This window comes from Pseudorca crassidens, chromosome 15 (assembly GCF_039906515.1).
Source record: "Pseudorca crassidens isolate mPseCra1 chromosome 15, mPseCra1.hap1, whole genome shotgun sequence".
Classification (NCBI taxonomy): domain Eukaryota; kingdom Metazoa; phylum Chordata; class Mammalia; order Artiodactyla; family Delphinidae; genus Pseudorca; species Pseudorca crassidens.
The window spans coordinates 64,130,677-64,147,695 of NC_090310.1; the positions used below are offsets into that span (position 1 = coordinate 64,130,677).

At 59.8% G+C, this 17,019-nt stretch overlaps 3 protein-coding genes across 4 annotated transcripts; 2 read left to right on the forward strand and 1 right to left on the reverse strand.

Annotated features, from left to right (window-relative positions):
* Positions 1-155: 155 nt before the first annotated feature.
* On the reverse strand, positions 156-16,732 carry NECAB3 (N-terminal EF-hand calcium binding protein 3). Of its 2 annotated transcripts, XM_067707840.1 has the most exons (13): positions 16,508-16,731; positions 14,431-14,455; positions 12,772-12,880; positions 11,768-11,793; positions 11,475-11,572; positions 3,343-3,479; positions 2,941-3,059; positions 2,735-2,814; positions 2,577-2,630; positions 1,935-2,047; positions 1,689-1,766; positions 1,082-1,173; positions 156-985 (listed from the first exon to the last, which is right to left on the reverse strand). In XM_067707840.1, exons 1-13 carry the CDS (start codon positions 16,622-16,624, stop codon positions 957-959), a joined length of 1,077 nt encoding a protein of 358 aa, XP_067563941.1. In that variant the 5' UTR covers positions 16,625-16,731; the 3' UTR covers positions 156-956. The 2 variants fall into 2 exon arrangements, with proteins under 2 accessions (XP_067563941.1, XP_067563942.1); XM_067707841.1 differs by lacking the exon at positions 1,689-1,766 and having other exon boundaries at positions 16,508-16,732.
* C15H20orf144 (chromosome 15 C20orf144 homolog) lies at positions 5,090-6,411 on the forward strand. The gene is given in 2 exon segments (XM_067705202.1): positions 5,090-5,275; positions 5,980-6,411. Coding segments are annotated over 2 exon segments (597 nt in total). The 5' UTR covers positions 5,090-5,110.
* ACTL10 (actin like 10) lies at positions 7,680-11,113 on the forward strand. The gene is made up of 2 exons (XM_067705204.1): positions 7,680-7,694; positions 9,120-11,113. The coding sequence occupies exons 1-2, from the start codon at positions 7,680-7,682 to the stop codon at positions 10,278-10,280; spliced, it is 1,176 nt and encodes a 391-aa protein (XP_067561305.1). The 3' UTR covers positions 10,281-11,113.
* Positions 16,733-17,019: the final 287 nt, after the last annotated feature.

A 17,019-nucleotide genomic window follows, 5' to 3' on the forward strand; every position in this document is an offset into this window, starting at 1 on the left:
TCCATTCTCCTTTCCCAGGAACGACCCTAGAACCAGGGTTTGTGGGGTGAGAGGGTCCTGAATTGAGGAAACCTGGATTGGCCGTGATTAAGTTCCCACTATCAGCAGGAATGGGGGCCTGGCCTTCTTGCCAAGGGAGAGAGAGGACACGATGCCAGAGGTGACTACTGCCTTTATTGCCTCTGGGCTGGGGTCCTGGGCTGGGGTTCAGAGGTATCTGGGGGCAGCAGGTGACTCTGGAGCCAAATTATTGCTACTTAGCAAGGTCACCTTGGGGCTTCCCATAGTGCCCTTAGTATGGGTGGGCATGAGCATGCAAATGATATGCAAATGACATGCAAACCAACCCAGGATCCTGCAGAGGGCTCTGGTGCAGCCGCAGGTGCTGAAAGAGTCAGGAGCCTGCCAGCCCAGGAGGGTGATGGGGACACCCAGGTCCTTGCAGACTGCAGACTGATCCAGCCCAGCCTCGGGGGTCGAGGTTCGGGGGTATGGACAGTCCCTGAGCATCAGCCCTGGTTCTGCTGCTGGTTGGGGAAGAGCAGAAGCCTGGCCCCGAGATAGCAAGAAGAAAGCAGGCACCCACTAGGTAGCCAGACAGCCCAAGGCCCACTCAGAGAGGGAAGGGACCTGCCCTGGGTCACACAGCAAGGCAGGGGCAGAGGGGACCAGAATCCAGGCTCCTGAGCTAGACAGATGCCAGAGTGCCTCAGAGGCCAAAGCTATGAGCAATAAAATACACTGTTAAAGAAAGAAATACACAGCAAGCAGCCCAGTCTCTGATCCCCGGGCTGAGAGATTCTCCGCCAGCTGGCTCTGGGAGGGGAGGCCTCTGAGAGCCAGGCCCCAGGTATAAGAGGTGGCAGCGTCCTTGGTCTTGAGCTGAGCTGACCAGTCCAGAAGCTCCAGAAGGAGGCAGGCAGGGCTCCAGGGTCCTTGGCTTATGCAGGTCAGGCTCAGTTATTATTCATAATCCACCAGGATGCTGAGGGTCAGAGGTGGGGAGTCAGAGGCCATCAGGTGCCCACTGCCCTTCCCCCCAGTTCCCAAGGCTGTGGAGAGGGTTGGAGCTGAAGCCCACCTGGGAAGAACACAGTGGTGAGGGTGTCTGGAGCCTGCAGGTGGTCAATGAGGATGCGCTGGAAGGCCTTACTGCAGGCGGACTGCTGGTGCCTGGGGAGGGCCGCAGGTGGACCAAGGCTGGAGCTGGTCCCCAAGGATCAGGACCACATGGTTAAAAGCTCCCCACTCCCACCCAGTCCTGCTGCCTGGTTTCAGATCTGAGTCCTTCCTCGTAGTGGCTCTGAGCCTCAGTTTTCTCCTCTGTGAAATGGGGACAATAGTGTGCACTTCACTGGGATACTGGGAGGATTACATGAAATAACACACAAGGCGTGTGGCATAGGCCCTGTGCCATAGGGTGTGGCACAGTGGTAAAGGTGTGTATTCATCGTGCGCCTACCTTGTACCTGGCACTGTGTTCAGTTCTTTACATGTCATCTCATTTAGGTGATAAGAGGATGGAGCTATGATCACTCCCATTTTGAAAAGGAGGCCACTGGGGCTCAGAGGGGTAACTCTCCTGAGGTCACACAGCCAGTGAATAGGAGAGGATGATTTGAACCCAGGCTTGACTCACTCCAGGGCACATACTCAATAAACATTAGCTGTTAGACCACCACTCATACCTTCTCCAGGAGGCCTCATCCTGCCAGAACTCGTACAGGGTGAAGGAGGCACTGTCCAGCATCTTCTGGGCAGACACACTGCAGGGCCAAAGAGACGGCCAGGCCAGGCCTGGGCTGCCACCACCTCTGCCCACCTAGCCAGGGGTGTCTAACGAGAGCCCTGGCCTGGGACGCTCAGTCCCAGCATTCCTCGTGCTCACCCCCCGCCCCGACCTTGGCCGGCCCACCACCCGGCTGAGGACTCACTGCAGGCAATGGCTCTGGGCCCCTGTGAAGTCCACGTAGCAGCACAGGGCATGGTGGAAGTCCTGCAGGGCTTCCTCTGCCACCTGCACCTGCCTTTGGGCCACGAGGATGTGCTGGTAAGAGAGGCAGCCTGGTCAGCTGGGGTGCGGTAGGGCAGGGCATGGGGTGAGGGACTGCTGTGGCCTCCAGGACGACCCCACCCTTCTTGTCCTGCACCAGACCCAGCCAGCCCTGAGGTCGGGCTCCTGCCCCAGCCTGGCCCCCAGCTTCCCTGACTCCATCCCCTCTTCCCATCACCAAGGTTGCTGCCTCGATCCAGCCACTGCCCCACTCTCCTGCTGTGTGGCACCCCTTCCTCCTGCCCGCGTTAGCCTCTGCCCACACTGCTCCAGACCCAGCTTTCAGAACTGTAGACAAGGGACACTGACGCCCATGGAAGGACAGAGTTCTGCAGGGTCACAGAGCAAAGGGCCAGAACCCAGCACCTGCCTGCCAGGCCCAGGGGACAAGGGCTGGGTCAAGCCTGGAGAAGGGGGCATATGTACAAGACAGAGGCTGGGGGCAGCTGGCCGTGAACCTCCTCACTTCATGATCTCCTCCCGAACTCCCACACCCAGCTGCCTGCCCCTCTCACACACTCACCGAGTTGGGCCCCTTGGTAAACTCCTCTTCGTGCAGGGGTTCCAGCCGGGGGGCCTGTGAGGGACGCAGAGCGTGGGCCAGGTCCCTGGCGTGTGCCTGGCTTGGGTGGATTCCCAAAAGGTCCACAGGCACGGGGCACTGGCCACACGGCCACTCACCTTGCATTCCAGCTGGTCGATGAGCTCCTGGAGACGGTTGATCTGGAGCCGCCAGTGCATCTCAGCCTCTGAGCTCTGCCCTGGGGGTCAGGCACGGGCCCCCTCAGGCTGGGGGCTTCTTGGGATGAATTGAGGGAAAGTGGAGGAGCAAACACTGGGGCCCTGGGGGATGCCGTGCCCTCCCATCCCACCGCAGGCACACCCACCTGTGTCAGAGGAGCCAGGAGACCAGGTGGGTGACCGACTGACACTCCGCAGGGCCCTGCGCCCTGCCCGCCGGCTGCCTCGGGGCCTGCTCTGCACCTCCACCCTCTCTTCATCTGACCTGAGGGGAGTGGAGGGTCAGCCCACTGCTCCCAGACTCACGGGGCCAAGCTCTGGGGCCCCAGCACGGGCCTGGGTGGGTAAGACAGGCTTCCCGGGACACTGAGGCCCAGCCTCAAAGCCAGCCACCTCTGCTCACCCCTCTTGGCCTCCCTGCCTAAGAACAAGAATTTGGGCTCCAGGATGCTAGAACATGGAACATGATAAAAGCTGAGGGCCTTGACACATGGAGATAAGGGGCATTCATGAACCGGACCCGCAGGTGGGCAGAGCTCCTCACACACCGTGGGCCGTGGGCCTGGGCCTCCAGGGTATCTGACGCCCCCTCCAGCGAGCTCTGCAGGGCTTGGAGCTGGCTCACCGTCTCCCGCAATAGGAAGCGTGTCACAAACTGGTCCACCTTGGAGGCCCGCTCATACTCCTGGGGGCAGAGGGGGCGTGGTCAGCATCTCCTGGCTCCAAGCATGTACTTCTGAATGGGGAGCTGCCCCCTGCGCCCCACCCCCTGCTCACCAGAGCAACAGTGGCAGCCTAAAGAGCAGAGGACATGCAGACCTGGCATAAGCAGAAAGGCACTGGGACTCGGTGGGGAGCAGACCCCGGACCCCCTCCTTGTCTGGGCCTGGCCTGTCTTACTGGGAGGTATGAGGCCAGCTCACAGAGAAGCATCTGCCATTGTCTGGCCCTCAAGGCCCTTTCCCTGGTGGGGCTCCCACCTTCAGCCAGTGAGGCCACAGGCACAGCTAGACTGGGCTGGGTCGGGTGGGGCAGGGCAATTTTGACCCACGAGGCAAAATGACAGTGTGATATGGTGCCATACTCACCAGCTGGCCCCAAACTCACAGGCTTAGTATTCATTCATTCATCCATTCGTTCATTCACTCATCCATGCAACAAACATTTACTGAGCACCTCTTACTAGGAGCTGCAGATACAAGACAGCAGGTCGCTGGCCTCACACACACACACCAGCACTGATCCCCGTCTACACTGCCATTTCCCCCCAGCCCTTGCCAAGGCAGGCAGAGACAGGGAGGACCACCATGTGCCAGGCCCTGTGCTGCCCACCTGGAACGCTCAGAGACTCCCCAGCTACCTTCATCTCCTTGTGCCTCAGTTTCCTCACCTATAAAACAGGGATGGTAATAGCCATCTCGCTGAGCTGTTGAGAGGCTCCAGTGAGTTATCGCCTACCTGGGGCTCAGCCTAGTACCTGGCACATAAGTTCTCAATAAAGAACTGCCATTGTTTTCATTGTCAAACATAATTCTAACAAGAAACGTGCCCACTCCACCTACACACACAGTACAGGGTGGGAGTCCTGGGGAGCTGTGGTGGCCCCTCCACAAAGGGCTCCAGAGGCACCCTACATCAAGGGCTTCGTCTTCTGCCCATAACCTGCCTCAATTCAGCCGTCAGATGGGCAGGGACAGAGGTGGGGCTGGGACCTCTCATTCTCAGACAGGCCAGGGTTTCTCCAAGTCTGATCTCTAGACTTCCTGGCCGTTCTTTGAGCTTCCCGAAATCCTTCCAATAAATTCCCTTGCTGGTGCTTAAGATGACTGATCAGTTTCTGTTGTTTACAACCAAAGAACCTGGCTGACACAAGCACCCATTCTGCGTCAGGCCCTGTTTCTAAGCAGAGTTTCATTTAATCCTCGTAATAATTTACAGGAAACATAATTGACCCCATTTTGCATATGAAAAGACTGAAGCCTACAGAAGTTGATTACCTTGGCCAAGGTCACACAACTAGTTAGCGGCAGAGTCAGAATTCAAACCCAGGTCACAGAAATTCCTCTCCTCACCACTAAGCACCTTACAAGCATCGCCTCACTTATGGTCATTAGCCCAGTTTTACAGCTGAGAAACCAAGGCCAGAAGTCACAGACAGAGTAAATGGAGCCGAGCTTGGCCCGTGTGTTCTGGGAGGAGCAGCTCGGAGCCCGGAGCTGGTAAGGTTGACCCATGAGGTCACAATGTGGCCTCTCTGGGACAGAGCCTGGGCAGGGACCCCCAGCCAGAGAGAGGGCAGGGCAGGGCAGAGGCAGCATGGGCCGGGCCCCCCCAGTGGTGACCAGCCCTGCCATGGGAAACAACAGGTCCCACAAGAGGACCAAAGTGCCCAAGCAGGCCCGCAAGGAGAGGCCACCTGACATGGACAAGGCCTGGCGGAAACAGCAGTTCTTCAACCACCTCAAGTGGAAGAAGCCGAGTGTGAGTCCCAGGGGGGCAAGGGGCAGATGGAGTTCAGGGGACCTGGACAGGTGGACAGGAGGGGATGCTGAGACTCTAGGCCTTGTGGGGCATGGAAGGGGTTAGAGAACCCCTTCTGAGGATGAGGATCCCAGGAACCCTCGTGGGTGTGGATGGGCTCCTAATAACCCGGAAGGGAGAGCAGGTATTCCAGAAACCAGGTGGATGAGACTTGAGAGCCTAGGAGGGGGAGCAGGAGGGGATTCTCCCAACGGTGGACAGATGGGTGGAGGTCCTGGCATGGCGAATCAGCCCTAGCTGGTGCCACTGGGGCTATGGGCACAGGGAGTTCCCTTATGCCCCCTTTCCATTCCCCCTCCTCAAGTGGGCAGAGGCCCTGGACCGGGGCCGGGGTGGGTGAGGGTCTCAGCATCGAGGCTGGGAGGGCAGGCAGCGTATTTCATAAACGTGACCGGAGTGAGGTCTCAGGAGGTCAGCCTGGAAGGGGCGGGGGTGAGGGTTTCCAGGGGCGAGGCAGGATCCCGGGCGAGGGGGGCAGGGTGCCTGCCTCCCCCACCTCCCCCTGCCCGGGCTGGGAGGATGGCAGGAGTCCCGGAAACGTAGAGGGGGCAGGGTCCTGGGAGATAGAACCCGGGTGGGTGAGGGTCCCCGATAGGAAGGTGGGGGGGGTGCTCTTTCCCCTCACGCCCCTGCCCCACCCCCAGACCAAGATCGTGCTGCTTTTCCGCCTGGATAAGCGGCAGCAGCTAGCCGAGGCGACGGCGGGCCCCGGCGCGCGGCCCGGGCGGCCGGGTGAGGACGCGGCGGGCGCCCCCTTGGGCTCCCAGGCGGCGGCGCCCACGTTGCAAGGTGCGGGCGACGGCGCTGAGCGGCGCGAGAGCGCGCGTGGGCGCGAAACGAAGACGATCCTAGTCAAGCTGCTGCTGCGGCTGCTGGACGCACGGCTGCAGCAGGAGGAGCGCCGCGTGGCGGGCGGGCCCGCGGGCGGGCCCGGCGTGGGGGGCGGGGCCAAGGCCGCGCATGGCTGGCGGCGGCTTGTCGCCCGTCTCCTGACGGAGAGCAAGGCTGGCCGCTACGCCTACCCTGCCTAGGAGCAGCCGAGCAAGCGGCGCCGCTGCCCTCGCCCGCGGCACTGAGTGCCTGGCCCGGACCTCCGGACCCCAGTCCATACCAATAAAGAGCGCATAGCAACCCTGGCGCCTGTAGCCCTCCCTGTCTGAGGCATCGGGGCGTAGAGTTGGGGTGGGGGAAACTGAGGCCCTGAGCGAGACAGGGGAGAACAGGCGTATTGAAGGCAGAGCCACAGCCATGGCCTGGAGCCAAGGCGGTTTTTGCTTCCTCCTTTCTTGTGACCCAAGAGTCAGAACCCCTATTCCGGGCTGGCGGGGCGGGGGGGGGGGGGGTGTCACCGTGCCACAGTGGAGGGAGGCTGCTCCTCTCCCCTCCAGCTCCAGGCCCGGGTCAGATCCTGACGGCTCTGCAGGCCCAATGGAAGAGAGCTTGGGCAAACCCAGGCTTGGCCACGCTAGGAGGAGGGGCCTGCTTCCAGCAGAGGCCAGGCAGCTCCAAGAGTCTCCAGCACTCACAGGTCCTTCTTAAGCTGAGGGAAGGGCCCAGGCAAAAAGCCACCACCTTGGGGAAGAACTGTGACAGTCTCACGGTCAGCATAGTTTGAGGCTTAGACTCAACGTTCTGCCTGTGAGAGCACCCAGGAGGAGAGGCTGGGGTCCCTGGTCCTCTGACCGCTCACTCCTAACCCACTCTGCTTGGTAACCCTCAAGGCACCTCAGTGACTTGTCTCCCAAATTACCCTGTCCCATCCTCTTCCCCACATTGCAACCAAAGGCTTCTTCCAAACCACCGGTCTGTAGGGCAGTTCACGCTCCCGCTCATAAGCTCACACTGGTTCTCCGCTGTGCACAGGGAAACGCCCAAACTTATTACTGGGATGTACAGGTCCAGACCCCCAGCCTTGGTCTTCGCCTCTAGGGCTTCTTAGTGACTTCCACCCTCACCCCTGCTCTGGCCATATTGCCACTTGTGGTCTTCAATTCGAGGTTCACCTCCCTAATTCACCCACAAGAGGCCCTGCATGCTTTCTGTGGGCGGGACCCAGCTGCTTCTCTCTCTCCTGGGTCCCAAACCCAGCTCCGGACCCTATCCCCTCCAGCCCTGCCAAACCTGCAGCCTGCATTCCACTGGAGACCAACATCAGAATGCCCCCTTTGGGGGCAGATGCATCAGGGGTGAAGGTCCCAGTTCACTAAAACCACAGGCACAGCTTCTGCTGAAGATACACTTTTGTCAGTGTCAACACCACATCACCTGCATCAGGCTGGAGGCTGTACTACCCATAGCATCTCCCCTGCTGCTTTGTGAGAACTGACCCTTTCCTACCATCCACATGGTTACAATCAGGGTAACCACGTTCCTCAATGTGGCCACACCTCCTGGCATAAGCAATTGGCCCAAGCTGGTCCTCTCAGCCCCTTCCCTAGGTCTGTAATTTAGGAGCTGTAGGAGACTATGTTTTCTACAGGAACGTGCACAGGCTGAAGCCAGTCTTGAGAAGAATAGAACCAGAACGCAGAGCCAGTGCACATCTTGGGTCCCCCACAGGCCGACAGTCAGGCCCTGATTCCAGTCTTTTCCTAAAACCTGATTTCACCCTTGCCTTGGTATCCATAAGACATACAAGACCCTTGTGATAAAAGTCCGTATTTTAGCTTAAGCTCACCGGAATGGGTCTTCAACTTGCATCCAGAATGGTCCTAAAGAGAATAAAGAGACTCTGCAGAGACAAGACGTGGACTATTTCCTGTGTGTGAGGACGACCGCCTTTCGGAGGAAGTAACTGAGCCCAGAGAGAGATTAGGACTTGCTCAGTGCACAGTGAGTCAGCCTCAGCACTGAGTCTCAAACTCAAGTCCATGTTTGTAAGCCCCTGAAGGTAGGATCCCTTTGTGGGCTACCTGGGCCCTTGAAGGCTAAGATCTTCAGGGTGGCTGGAGAGCCATGATTAAGAGCTTTCTCTTCAGCGTTGAGAGGGAAGGGGCCGCACATTTGGCCAGAGCACATCAGATAATCCGAAGTGGTTTGGGGAAGGAATCAAATTGGTTGGGCTGAGCGGCTGAGGCCAGACCCCTGGATGTCAAAATCACTGCCCTTGACCCTGTCCCAGGAGAGAGGATGGGTCTGAGATGTTTTCATCAGGGTAGAGGCTGCGAAAGCGCGGCAGGTGCTGAGAACTGAGGTCACAATGAGTCCAAGTTCTTTTCCTTCCTTCTCTGACCACCCCCTCCAAACTCCACGACCAGGAGCTACAATACTTGGGTCAAGCCCAGTTGAGAAGTGGACTCCTGGGTCCCCAAGGGGGATATATGTCAGGAAAACATTGCCGCAAGACCCCTTCATTCTCAGAGCTGCTCCTGGACGCTTCTCAATCTCTTAAAGCGACCCTCTCATCGTCCACCTCAGCAAGCGCTTACTTAGGGGGCGGAGCCGCACCACCCAGGCGAGTCCTCAGAGACGGGGTGGGGCCTTGAGCCAGAGGAGGACCAAGAGGGACTGAGCCAGAGCCCAGTTAGGGCGGAGACTGACGAACCAAAGGTCGGGCCTCAGGCCCAGGGGCGGAGCCAAGAGCTGAAAAGAGACCTCCACTCCGGCCAGAAGAGTGGGACTTCAGGACCAGAGGGCGGAGCCCAAGGAATGAGAGCGATAGTTCTCTAGCGCAGAAAGGCGGGGCCGTAGGCCCACGAAGCAGAGCCAAGAGCTGAAAGGCGGGCCACCATCAAGTCCAGCTGAGGCGGGGTTCTCACGCCGGGGGCGGAGCTTTGGGCTGAAGGGCGTGGCCGGCCCGAAGGTGGCGTCGCTGTCCGGGAGCCGCCGGGTCCGCCGGCTGCCCTCGCTGGGCCGCGTCGCGGTGGTGGTGGACCAGGGCTCGGGCTTCACCAAGGCGGGCTTCGCGGGCGAGGAGCAGCCGCGCCTGGTACTGAAGAGCTCCAGCCTGGTGCCCAGCTGGGACTGGCCCGTGCTGCCCGGCTGTGAGCTGGCGGGCGGCGTGGCGCGGGCGCACCCCATCAAGCACGGCGTGGTGGTGGACTGGGAGGCGCTGGAGGGGCTGTGGGAGCGCCTGCTGGTGGGCGGCCTGCGGGTGTGCCCAGAGCAGTGGCCGGTGCTGGTGAGCGACTCGCCGTCGGCTCCGCCCGCGGGCCGCGAGAGGGTGGCCGAGCTGCTGTTCGAGGCCCTGGCAGTGCCCGCGTGCCACATAGCCAGCACCGCGTTGCTGGCGCTCTGCTCTGTCGGCACGTTCAGCGGGCTGGCCTTGGAGGCGGGCGCTGGCGTGTGCCACGCCACACCCATCTATGCGGGTCACTCGTGGCACGAGGCCACCTTCCGGCTGGACGTGGCAGGCAGTACTCTGTCGCGTTACCTGCGGGACCTGCTGGTGGCAGCCTGCCCCGATCAACGACTGCATGCCCTGCCCCGCAAGGTCATCACACAGCTCAAGAAGCGCTGCTGCTATGTGTCGCTGGACTTCGAGGGTGACCTCCGTAACCCTGCCCGCCACCGTCCTGTCAGTTTCTACTTAGGCAATGGGTGCTCTGTCTGCCTCAGCAGTGAGCGCTTCCGCTGCCCGGAACCTATCTTCCAGCCGGGTCTGCTAGGCCAGGCTGAGCCGGGACTGCCCACCCTGGCCTTCCGGGCACTGCAGAGGATGCCCACAACACTACGGACACGGCTGGCCAACACCGTGGTGGTGGCCGGTGGCTCCACGCTTTTCCCTGGCTTCCCTGAGCGCCTGGAGATGGAGCTGGAAGCCCAGTGCCGGCGGCATGGTTATGGGGCACTGCAGCCTCGCCTGGTGGCCAAACCCGGGCGTGGCACAGCAGTGTGGACAGGCGGCTCCATGGTGGCCTCATTGCGTTCCTTCCAATGCCACTGGATGACCCGGGCCATGTACCAGGAATGTGGCTCCAGGCTGGTGCATGAAGTGTTCAACTGACTCATGTTGGACTGGGGGGTGGGGTGCAGAGGCAGACACCTGGCAGGCTGAGTTGCAGCTCTATCAGAGGCATTGAGTGCCAGATAAAAGGCTCAGTGATTGGAGCTGGCAGAGTCGTGTGGTGATGAGTCACCCTCTACCCCTTTCTGGGCCAGGAGGAGGTGGTCAGGACCCCTGGGGCCCTTACTTTGACCTGCAGTTTGAATCCCCACTAACCAGTGCCAGTTCAGAGAATGCCAGTCTAGGGGCCCACCCCCAGGGCCCTGTTTCCATGGCAACAAGGAAGGCGATGCCCCCACCTGTGTCCAGGCCACAGATATGGAAGTCATCATAACATACCAACCCCTCATCATATACCATTTGGATTCCCATCCCATGCCAGGCCCCAAGGGATGACTGTTTGAAAAACTACTAAATCCCATGTGAAAGCAACCAGAAGGGGAAGCCCTGTCCTCAGATGATCATCAACTTGCTGAGAGCCTCAAAGTGAGGTCAGGCACAATCCCAGGCCTGCTCACTGTTCCTTCCTCACCCCCTTAGGTGGAGACATTTCTTAAAAAGAACACAGAGGGAGGGGTGCCTTTTGGTGTTTTTAAAATACCATCCAAGGGCCTGGAGCCCGGGCCATGAGCACTGTTTATGCTTGTGCGCACGTGTCCATACACAGACACCAACACATGGGTGCACACACGCCTGCCTACTCACGCATGTCCTTAGGCTGCCCCCCAACCAAGCTCCACACACCAGTACGAGCGTCTGGATGTGTGTGAGCGTGCCCTCCCCCACAGCCCATCCCTGCTGGGAGCTGGCCTTCATACCCCACAACAGTTAGGTCTGGTCAATAATAAAAGCAGTAGCAGCAGCAGCTCCAGGTGTGACGTGGCTACTGCGTGCCAGGCAGAGGTCTCGGTGCTGGGAATAGAGTAGAGAACAAGACAGACAAAAATCCCTGCCTTCATTCTCGTTTAATTGTCACAACAAATGTCTGGAGGTAGGTTCTATTATCATGCCCAGTTTACAGATGAGGAAACTGAGGCCCAGAGAGGTAAAGATGCACAGCCAGAAAGTGGGAGCCGGGATTAGAACCCAGGCCTCTAGCTCCACAGCCCTGAGCCCAGTGGTGGAGGCTGCCACAGCACAGCAGACACCCCGTGCCCTCATTTTGGGCCACTCACCATCAGCCCCTCTACTCACCAGCTTGGTGGTGTCCATGGCAGTGAGCACTGCACAGTTCAGCGACTCCAGTGCAGCCAGCACAGGCCGATAGACGCCCAGGTGTTCAGAGAAGTAGTCTGAGGGCAGAGGAGGTGCTCAAAGGTTCCCGGACCCCCACGCCCCCATTTACAAGCTGGAATTCCCCAGCAGCCAACCAGGCCTCATACCCTGAGCCCAGCCGATCCTGTTCCATGGGACACCAGCAACAGCCTCTCATCACACCCACCTGCCCAGGGGTCCCGGGAGACAAGAGCTCCCATGGGCCTACTCACCACACAGTTTCTCCGTTTCCAAATTGCTACAGGGAAAAGAGAAGGCGCCCTTCAGACCCGCTGACTTGGGCCTGGTAAACTGGGACTTTGAAGCCAATGTTCCTCTCCTCTTCCTGCCCAGCTCAGGCCGACAAGGAGGCAACTTCTGACTCCACCCCAGGTTAAGTTGCTCAGTGGACAGAGAGGGGGAGCACGGGTACTATCAGCCCGCCAAACACTCCCTGAGGGCAAAATTTCAGTCCCACTCTCTGCCTCCAAAGGGGTTTCAGGCCGGGGAGGCAGATATGAACACAGGCCAGAGAGGAGTGGTTAGAGCTGGGAAGGGGGAGCCAGGTCCCAGGTCTGCGGAAATGCAGAGAAGGCATGGAGTATTACTTGGTAGGTCAGGGAGGGCTTCCTGGAGGAGGGGCTGCCTAAGTTAGGCCTTGAAGGAGAAGAAATCTGACTGGAGTATCTGGTGGTGGTTAGGAGGTAGCACTGCAGACAAAGGGTCCAGCCCAAGCCTGAGGACATGGGAGGACATGGGAGCCTAGGATTTATTCTAAGGAGATGGGGGGAAGGGGAGTAAGAGGGAGGGATAGCTGTGCATGTGTGTGCACCCGTGTGAGGAAGCAGGAGAGAAGGCAAGCAAACTCGCACTAAGGCCTATAGATGTGGAAGCACCTGCATCCATGGGTGGAAGCAGGCGGGGGCCAGCTGTCCCCAGGCATCCTCTGGTCCCTGCAGGAAGCAGGAGTTGGAAGAGGGGACACCTGTGGGCTGAACCATAGGTGGTGACTCAGGCCTGGCTATTTTGGGGTCCCAGCTGGAAGCAGTGTGATGAGCAAGGCTGGAGCCAGGGAGGGGGTAGGTGGGTGGGTAAAGTTGGCACTGAGCCCTGGCACCCCTCTCCCTCTGCCCCCCTCATCCTCCATAAGGAACCAAAGCAGCAGGAGACACAGTGGGGTTGGGACAGCCTGGCCTCACATCTACATGCGGTGCACACATCCCCCTTGAGTACTCACTCAGCGGGATGCCCATCAATACTGCTGAACAGCTCTCGCAGCTCCCCGGGGCTGAGAACCCCATCGGCAAAGTAATTCTGGAATTCTTCAAATGAGAGCTTACCATCATCTGGGCAGGGTGGGTGGACAGAGAGCCAAGTCAGTATCCCTGACCCTGGCTGAACCCCTGCCACAAGATCCAGGCCCACTGAAGGCTTTGCAGCATCTCACAAACACCCAGCCAAGTGGAATGGGATTCTGAGCTGATGGGAGGCCTGGCCATTGGGGACAAAAGGGCTGGGGCCCCCAGAGGTGCCCATTTAAAGCAACAGGGCCCACTTTGCAGGCACCCAAGGGACAGGGCAGTACACATGTGGCACTGGGTACGGACTCAATGTTTGCCAAATGAAGAAACAAATGAACAACAGCCTGGGTCACAGTCAGATCATGTCACTTGGAGGACTCGGGGCTGGGTCTCTGCCCCACATGCTGGCCAGTGTGGCTCCAGGGTGGAGGGGACCTCCGTGCTCTGGACCCAGGCCCTTCACAGAGAAGCCACAGGGAGTCAGATAAGAGCTTCCTAAGAGTGGAGCCCCTGTAAGTAGCAGCAGGCTGGCTCAGGAGGGAAAGCCCTCCCCATCCGCAGGGCACATGTAGCAGAGGCCGAGAGCGCTACCTGCGAGGTCTCTAAGCAGATGGGGTGGGGAGAGTGGAGCTGGGGGAGGGTCTGAACTTCCCCAGACAAGATGCCAGGATCCAAATGAGACCATGTGCCCTGATGAACCGGTTGGAACAAATGGTCTCCACCAATTTGAAGAGACCCAGGGAGAAGGGGCAAGGGGTGGGGACACAATCCTCTCTCAAGGAGGCTGAAACATAAACAGGTCTGAAGCCCCCAGATGAAAGTGAGGTCGAGGCTGACGGGCTGGCTCAGCTCGGACCCTCCACTGGCCAATCAAGGTACCGTGGGCTGCTCTGAGTCATCTATGCGCAGCAAGCTGCCTGCAGGGTCCCCTAATGGCTCCTGCTTTAGCTTTCAAGGTTTTGCCAGACCAGAGTCTGAGACTGCCCAGGACCCAGGGTAGGAGGAGCTGATTCCCTGGGCCTAGCTTTATCCTGCCCAAGCCCTCCCTGTGTCCAGATGGTTGGTAATGTGGAAAGTTACTGAGCACTCTAAAAATCTAAGATAAAAGCCCCCACAGGGCCTCATCTCCGTGACCACACCCTTCCAAGCCCCTCACACAGGGAGCCTGGGGCCAAGCATCACATTAGACCTGGGCTCAAGGCCCACCACCTCAGGCAGCCTGCTTTACCTCCCTGGGCCCCTGCTCCTTTGTCTGTGAAATGGGGTGAAGAATTCTCACCTAGCTTGCAGTTGTGAGGACAACATAAGGTCATATACGAGAAGTACCCCCCAGTGTGCCAGGGCACTGCATGAAAATAAGCCCCCACCCCCAGCCTCTGGCTAAGTTACATTTCCTCCACTCTCCATCCTGCCAAACTTGATTCAAAACAACACTTCCTCCGAGAAGGACACCTGGGTTCATTCTGCTGATTTGGGTCCTCTCAAGATTTTTCTCCATTCTAGACTGTGCCCCCAAACCACCAACCCTCCCCTGAGCCTCCCTGATGTCCGTCACCCATGCCCCCACTGTGGGACCCAGGGGAAACCACACTCACCATTCTTGTCTGCTCTGCGGAAAACCTAAAGGACAAAAGGGCATGGATGGGAGCTGTGAGCTGGGAGGCAAGTGGCTCCCACCCAACTCAACAGAGCCCCAGGTGGCTGGCCTGCCCCCTGCGTCTCCCTTCCTCCTGCCCAGCATGGTCCCAGCTCCCTGCCCAGCTCGGCCCTGCAGGAGCTTTTCCAGCAAGGTGAGCACAGGAAGAGCACACAATGGGCCCCACTGCTTGCTCACTTCTGCGGGCCTGGCCTCGTGGGGGGTGCTCCAAGCCAGCTCTCTGCACCTTCACCTCCCACACCCAGAGTCAGTCCCAAGTTCTGTCTGATGCATCAGCCCTCGAACGGTCCCAGCTTGAGGAAGGTGGGGAGATGGGCCAAGATGCGGCCTGAGTATCCTGGGCACCCATCCCAGACCTGAACCCCAACTCTGCTGTGTGGCTATGGTCTGTCCCAGACTCTGCCCACTCCGGGCTGTGTCTCTGTGAGCTTGTTGAAGACTCTGACATGCAGGTAGTGGCTAGTCCTTTCTTTGTGGGTGACTGTTTTCCCACTAGCACACAGGGGAGCAGCCCAGGGTTAACCCTTCCAGGGCTGGGGCTTCCTATGAGGCCAACTCAGTATGAGGGTCTTGGGCAGGCCTGTGTGCGTGCGTGCGTGCGTGTGTGTGTGTGTGTGTGTGTGTGTACGTGCAAGGGTGGACAGACTGTATTCATGGAGAAGCAGACAGGAAGGGCAACAGAGGCAACAAGAGCGGAGTAGAGTCAAGACTTGGTCCCTGTCTCCCCTAGGGACCAGAGACTCCCAGGTCACCCAAAGCAGCCCAGCAAATAGGACATCAGCAGGCCTGGCAAGGAGGGGCAGGCCAAAGCCTGGACATAGAGCCCCTATCAGCTCCAGGTCCTGAATACCTCTTCCCTCTGACTGTTTTCTTGGGTCAGTGAGGCTCAGGGATGAATGTAATCCCTAGCCAGAAGCCTGACTCAGAGAAGGTCTGCCACTGGCTCGGGGTCCACACAGCAGCCCAGCAGCCTGGAGACACACGGGGGTGAGAGTGGGGGAGGGGTGCTAAGCTGAGAATGAGGACACCTAGGGCCACACCCTAGTGTGCCCCTGCCTCCATGTGTGATCTCAGACATATCCCTAACCCTCCAGGCCTTGGTTTTTCCATCTGGGAAGTGGGAGGGTCAGGTCCCTTCCAGCTGGGAGGACTGTGGCCAAGTGCTGAGTCACTAGGGACAGTGGGGAGGGGGCAGGAGTACAGCCTTTCCCACTGGCAGGGACCTCTGGGAGTGGGGGCATGAGAGGCACAGGACGGACTGAGGGCTGGGGTGAAAGGTGGGGAAGGGGCTCAGGGCAGTGACCGAGGTCGGGCCAGGCTGCTCCACGCTGGTGTCCATAGGGGCTGCAGGGCCACCTGCCAGTCAGGAGAGGGTGTACAGACCACAGAGAGTGACTGTGGGCAGCCCCGACCAACTGTGGGATCCTTGGGTTGGATCTAAGGGACTCTGGGTCAGCACCAGGTCAGGAGTCAGGGGACTGCTTCCTCTTCCAGGCCCCCCTGCCTGGGTCAACCTGGACCCGAGCTGCCATAAAGGGGCACTGTGACTGCTCCTGTGATCAAGGGTTGACAGCGCCCCCCCCGCAGCCAGACACATACATGGGGTTGTTCCGGGTTGGGGGGCAGGAGGGACAGTGACACTGAACCAGAGACAAGGAGAGATAAAGAGAGAAAGCATGAGAGACAGAATGGGACACAAAGGCTGAGAGATAAAGATAAGGGAGACACACGGAAACACAGACAGCAGGGTCAGAGAGAGATAGTGAGAGAGGCAGAGACCCAGAGGCGGAGGCAGAGACCCAGAGGCAGCGGCAGGGTCCCCAACAGACCTGGAGGAAGAGAGACGGGCATAGAGACAGGGAAAAGCAGAGTGAGAGAGCCGCAGAGACGGGGGCAGTGAGAGACAGAGTCCAGGGAGACACAGGGAGAGATACGACAGAGACCTGGAGAGACACCGCGAGAGACACCACCCCCAGGGCCACAGCGCCGGCGCCCCCGGCCCGCTCCCCACTCACGTCTTGGAAGAGCGCGTGTCCTGCGGATCCGGCTGCCGGCGCGGGCGCGGGGGGTCGCGGGGGCTCCGGCGCAGGCGGCCGGATCAGGCACACAGTGAGCAGCCCCGCGCACGCCATGGCGCCGCCACCCGTTCGGCTCCGGCTCTATGCGGCTGCGGGCTCTGGACGCCACCGCCGCGGACTTCGGGGCACAGGAAGGGGGGGCGCCCGACGATCGGCGCCGGCGCGGAGGCTGAGGGCCCCGCCCCCCAAGGCTCCGCCCCCGCCCCCGCCCGGAGGGCCGCCGAGGCCCCCTCCCAGCCCGGCCCCTGCACTGGCCAGTCTGAGAGCTCGGCCCTACGCCAGCCCCTCTCCAGGCCCTCAGCTTCCCCGTCTGGAAAAGGGGAGCAAACTCCAGCCTTTAGGGCGGCAAGAGCCGCGCAATGAATTCCAACAACACCGTTCACCTCTGCGACTCCCCACCTCCCGGGGAGAAGCGGCCACTACGGAGTAAGGAGCCACCCAAGGGGTCA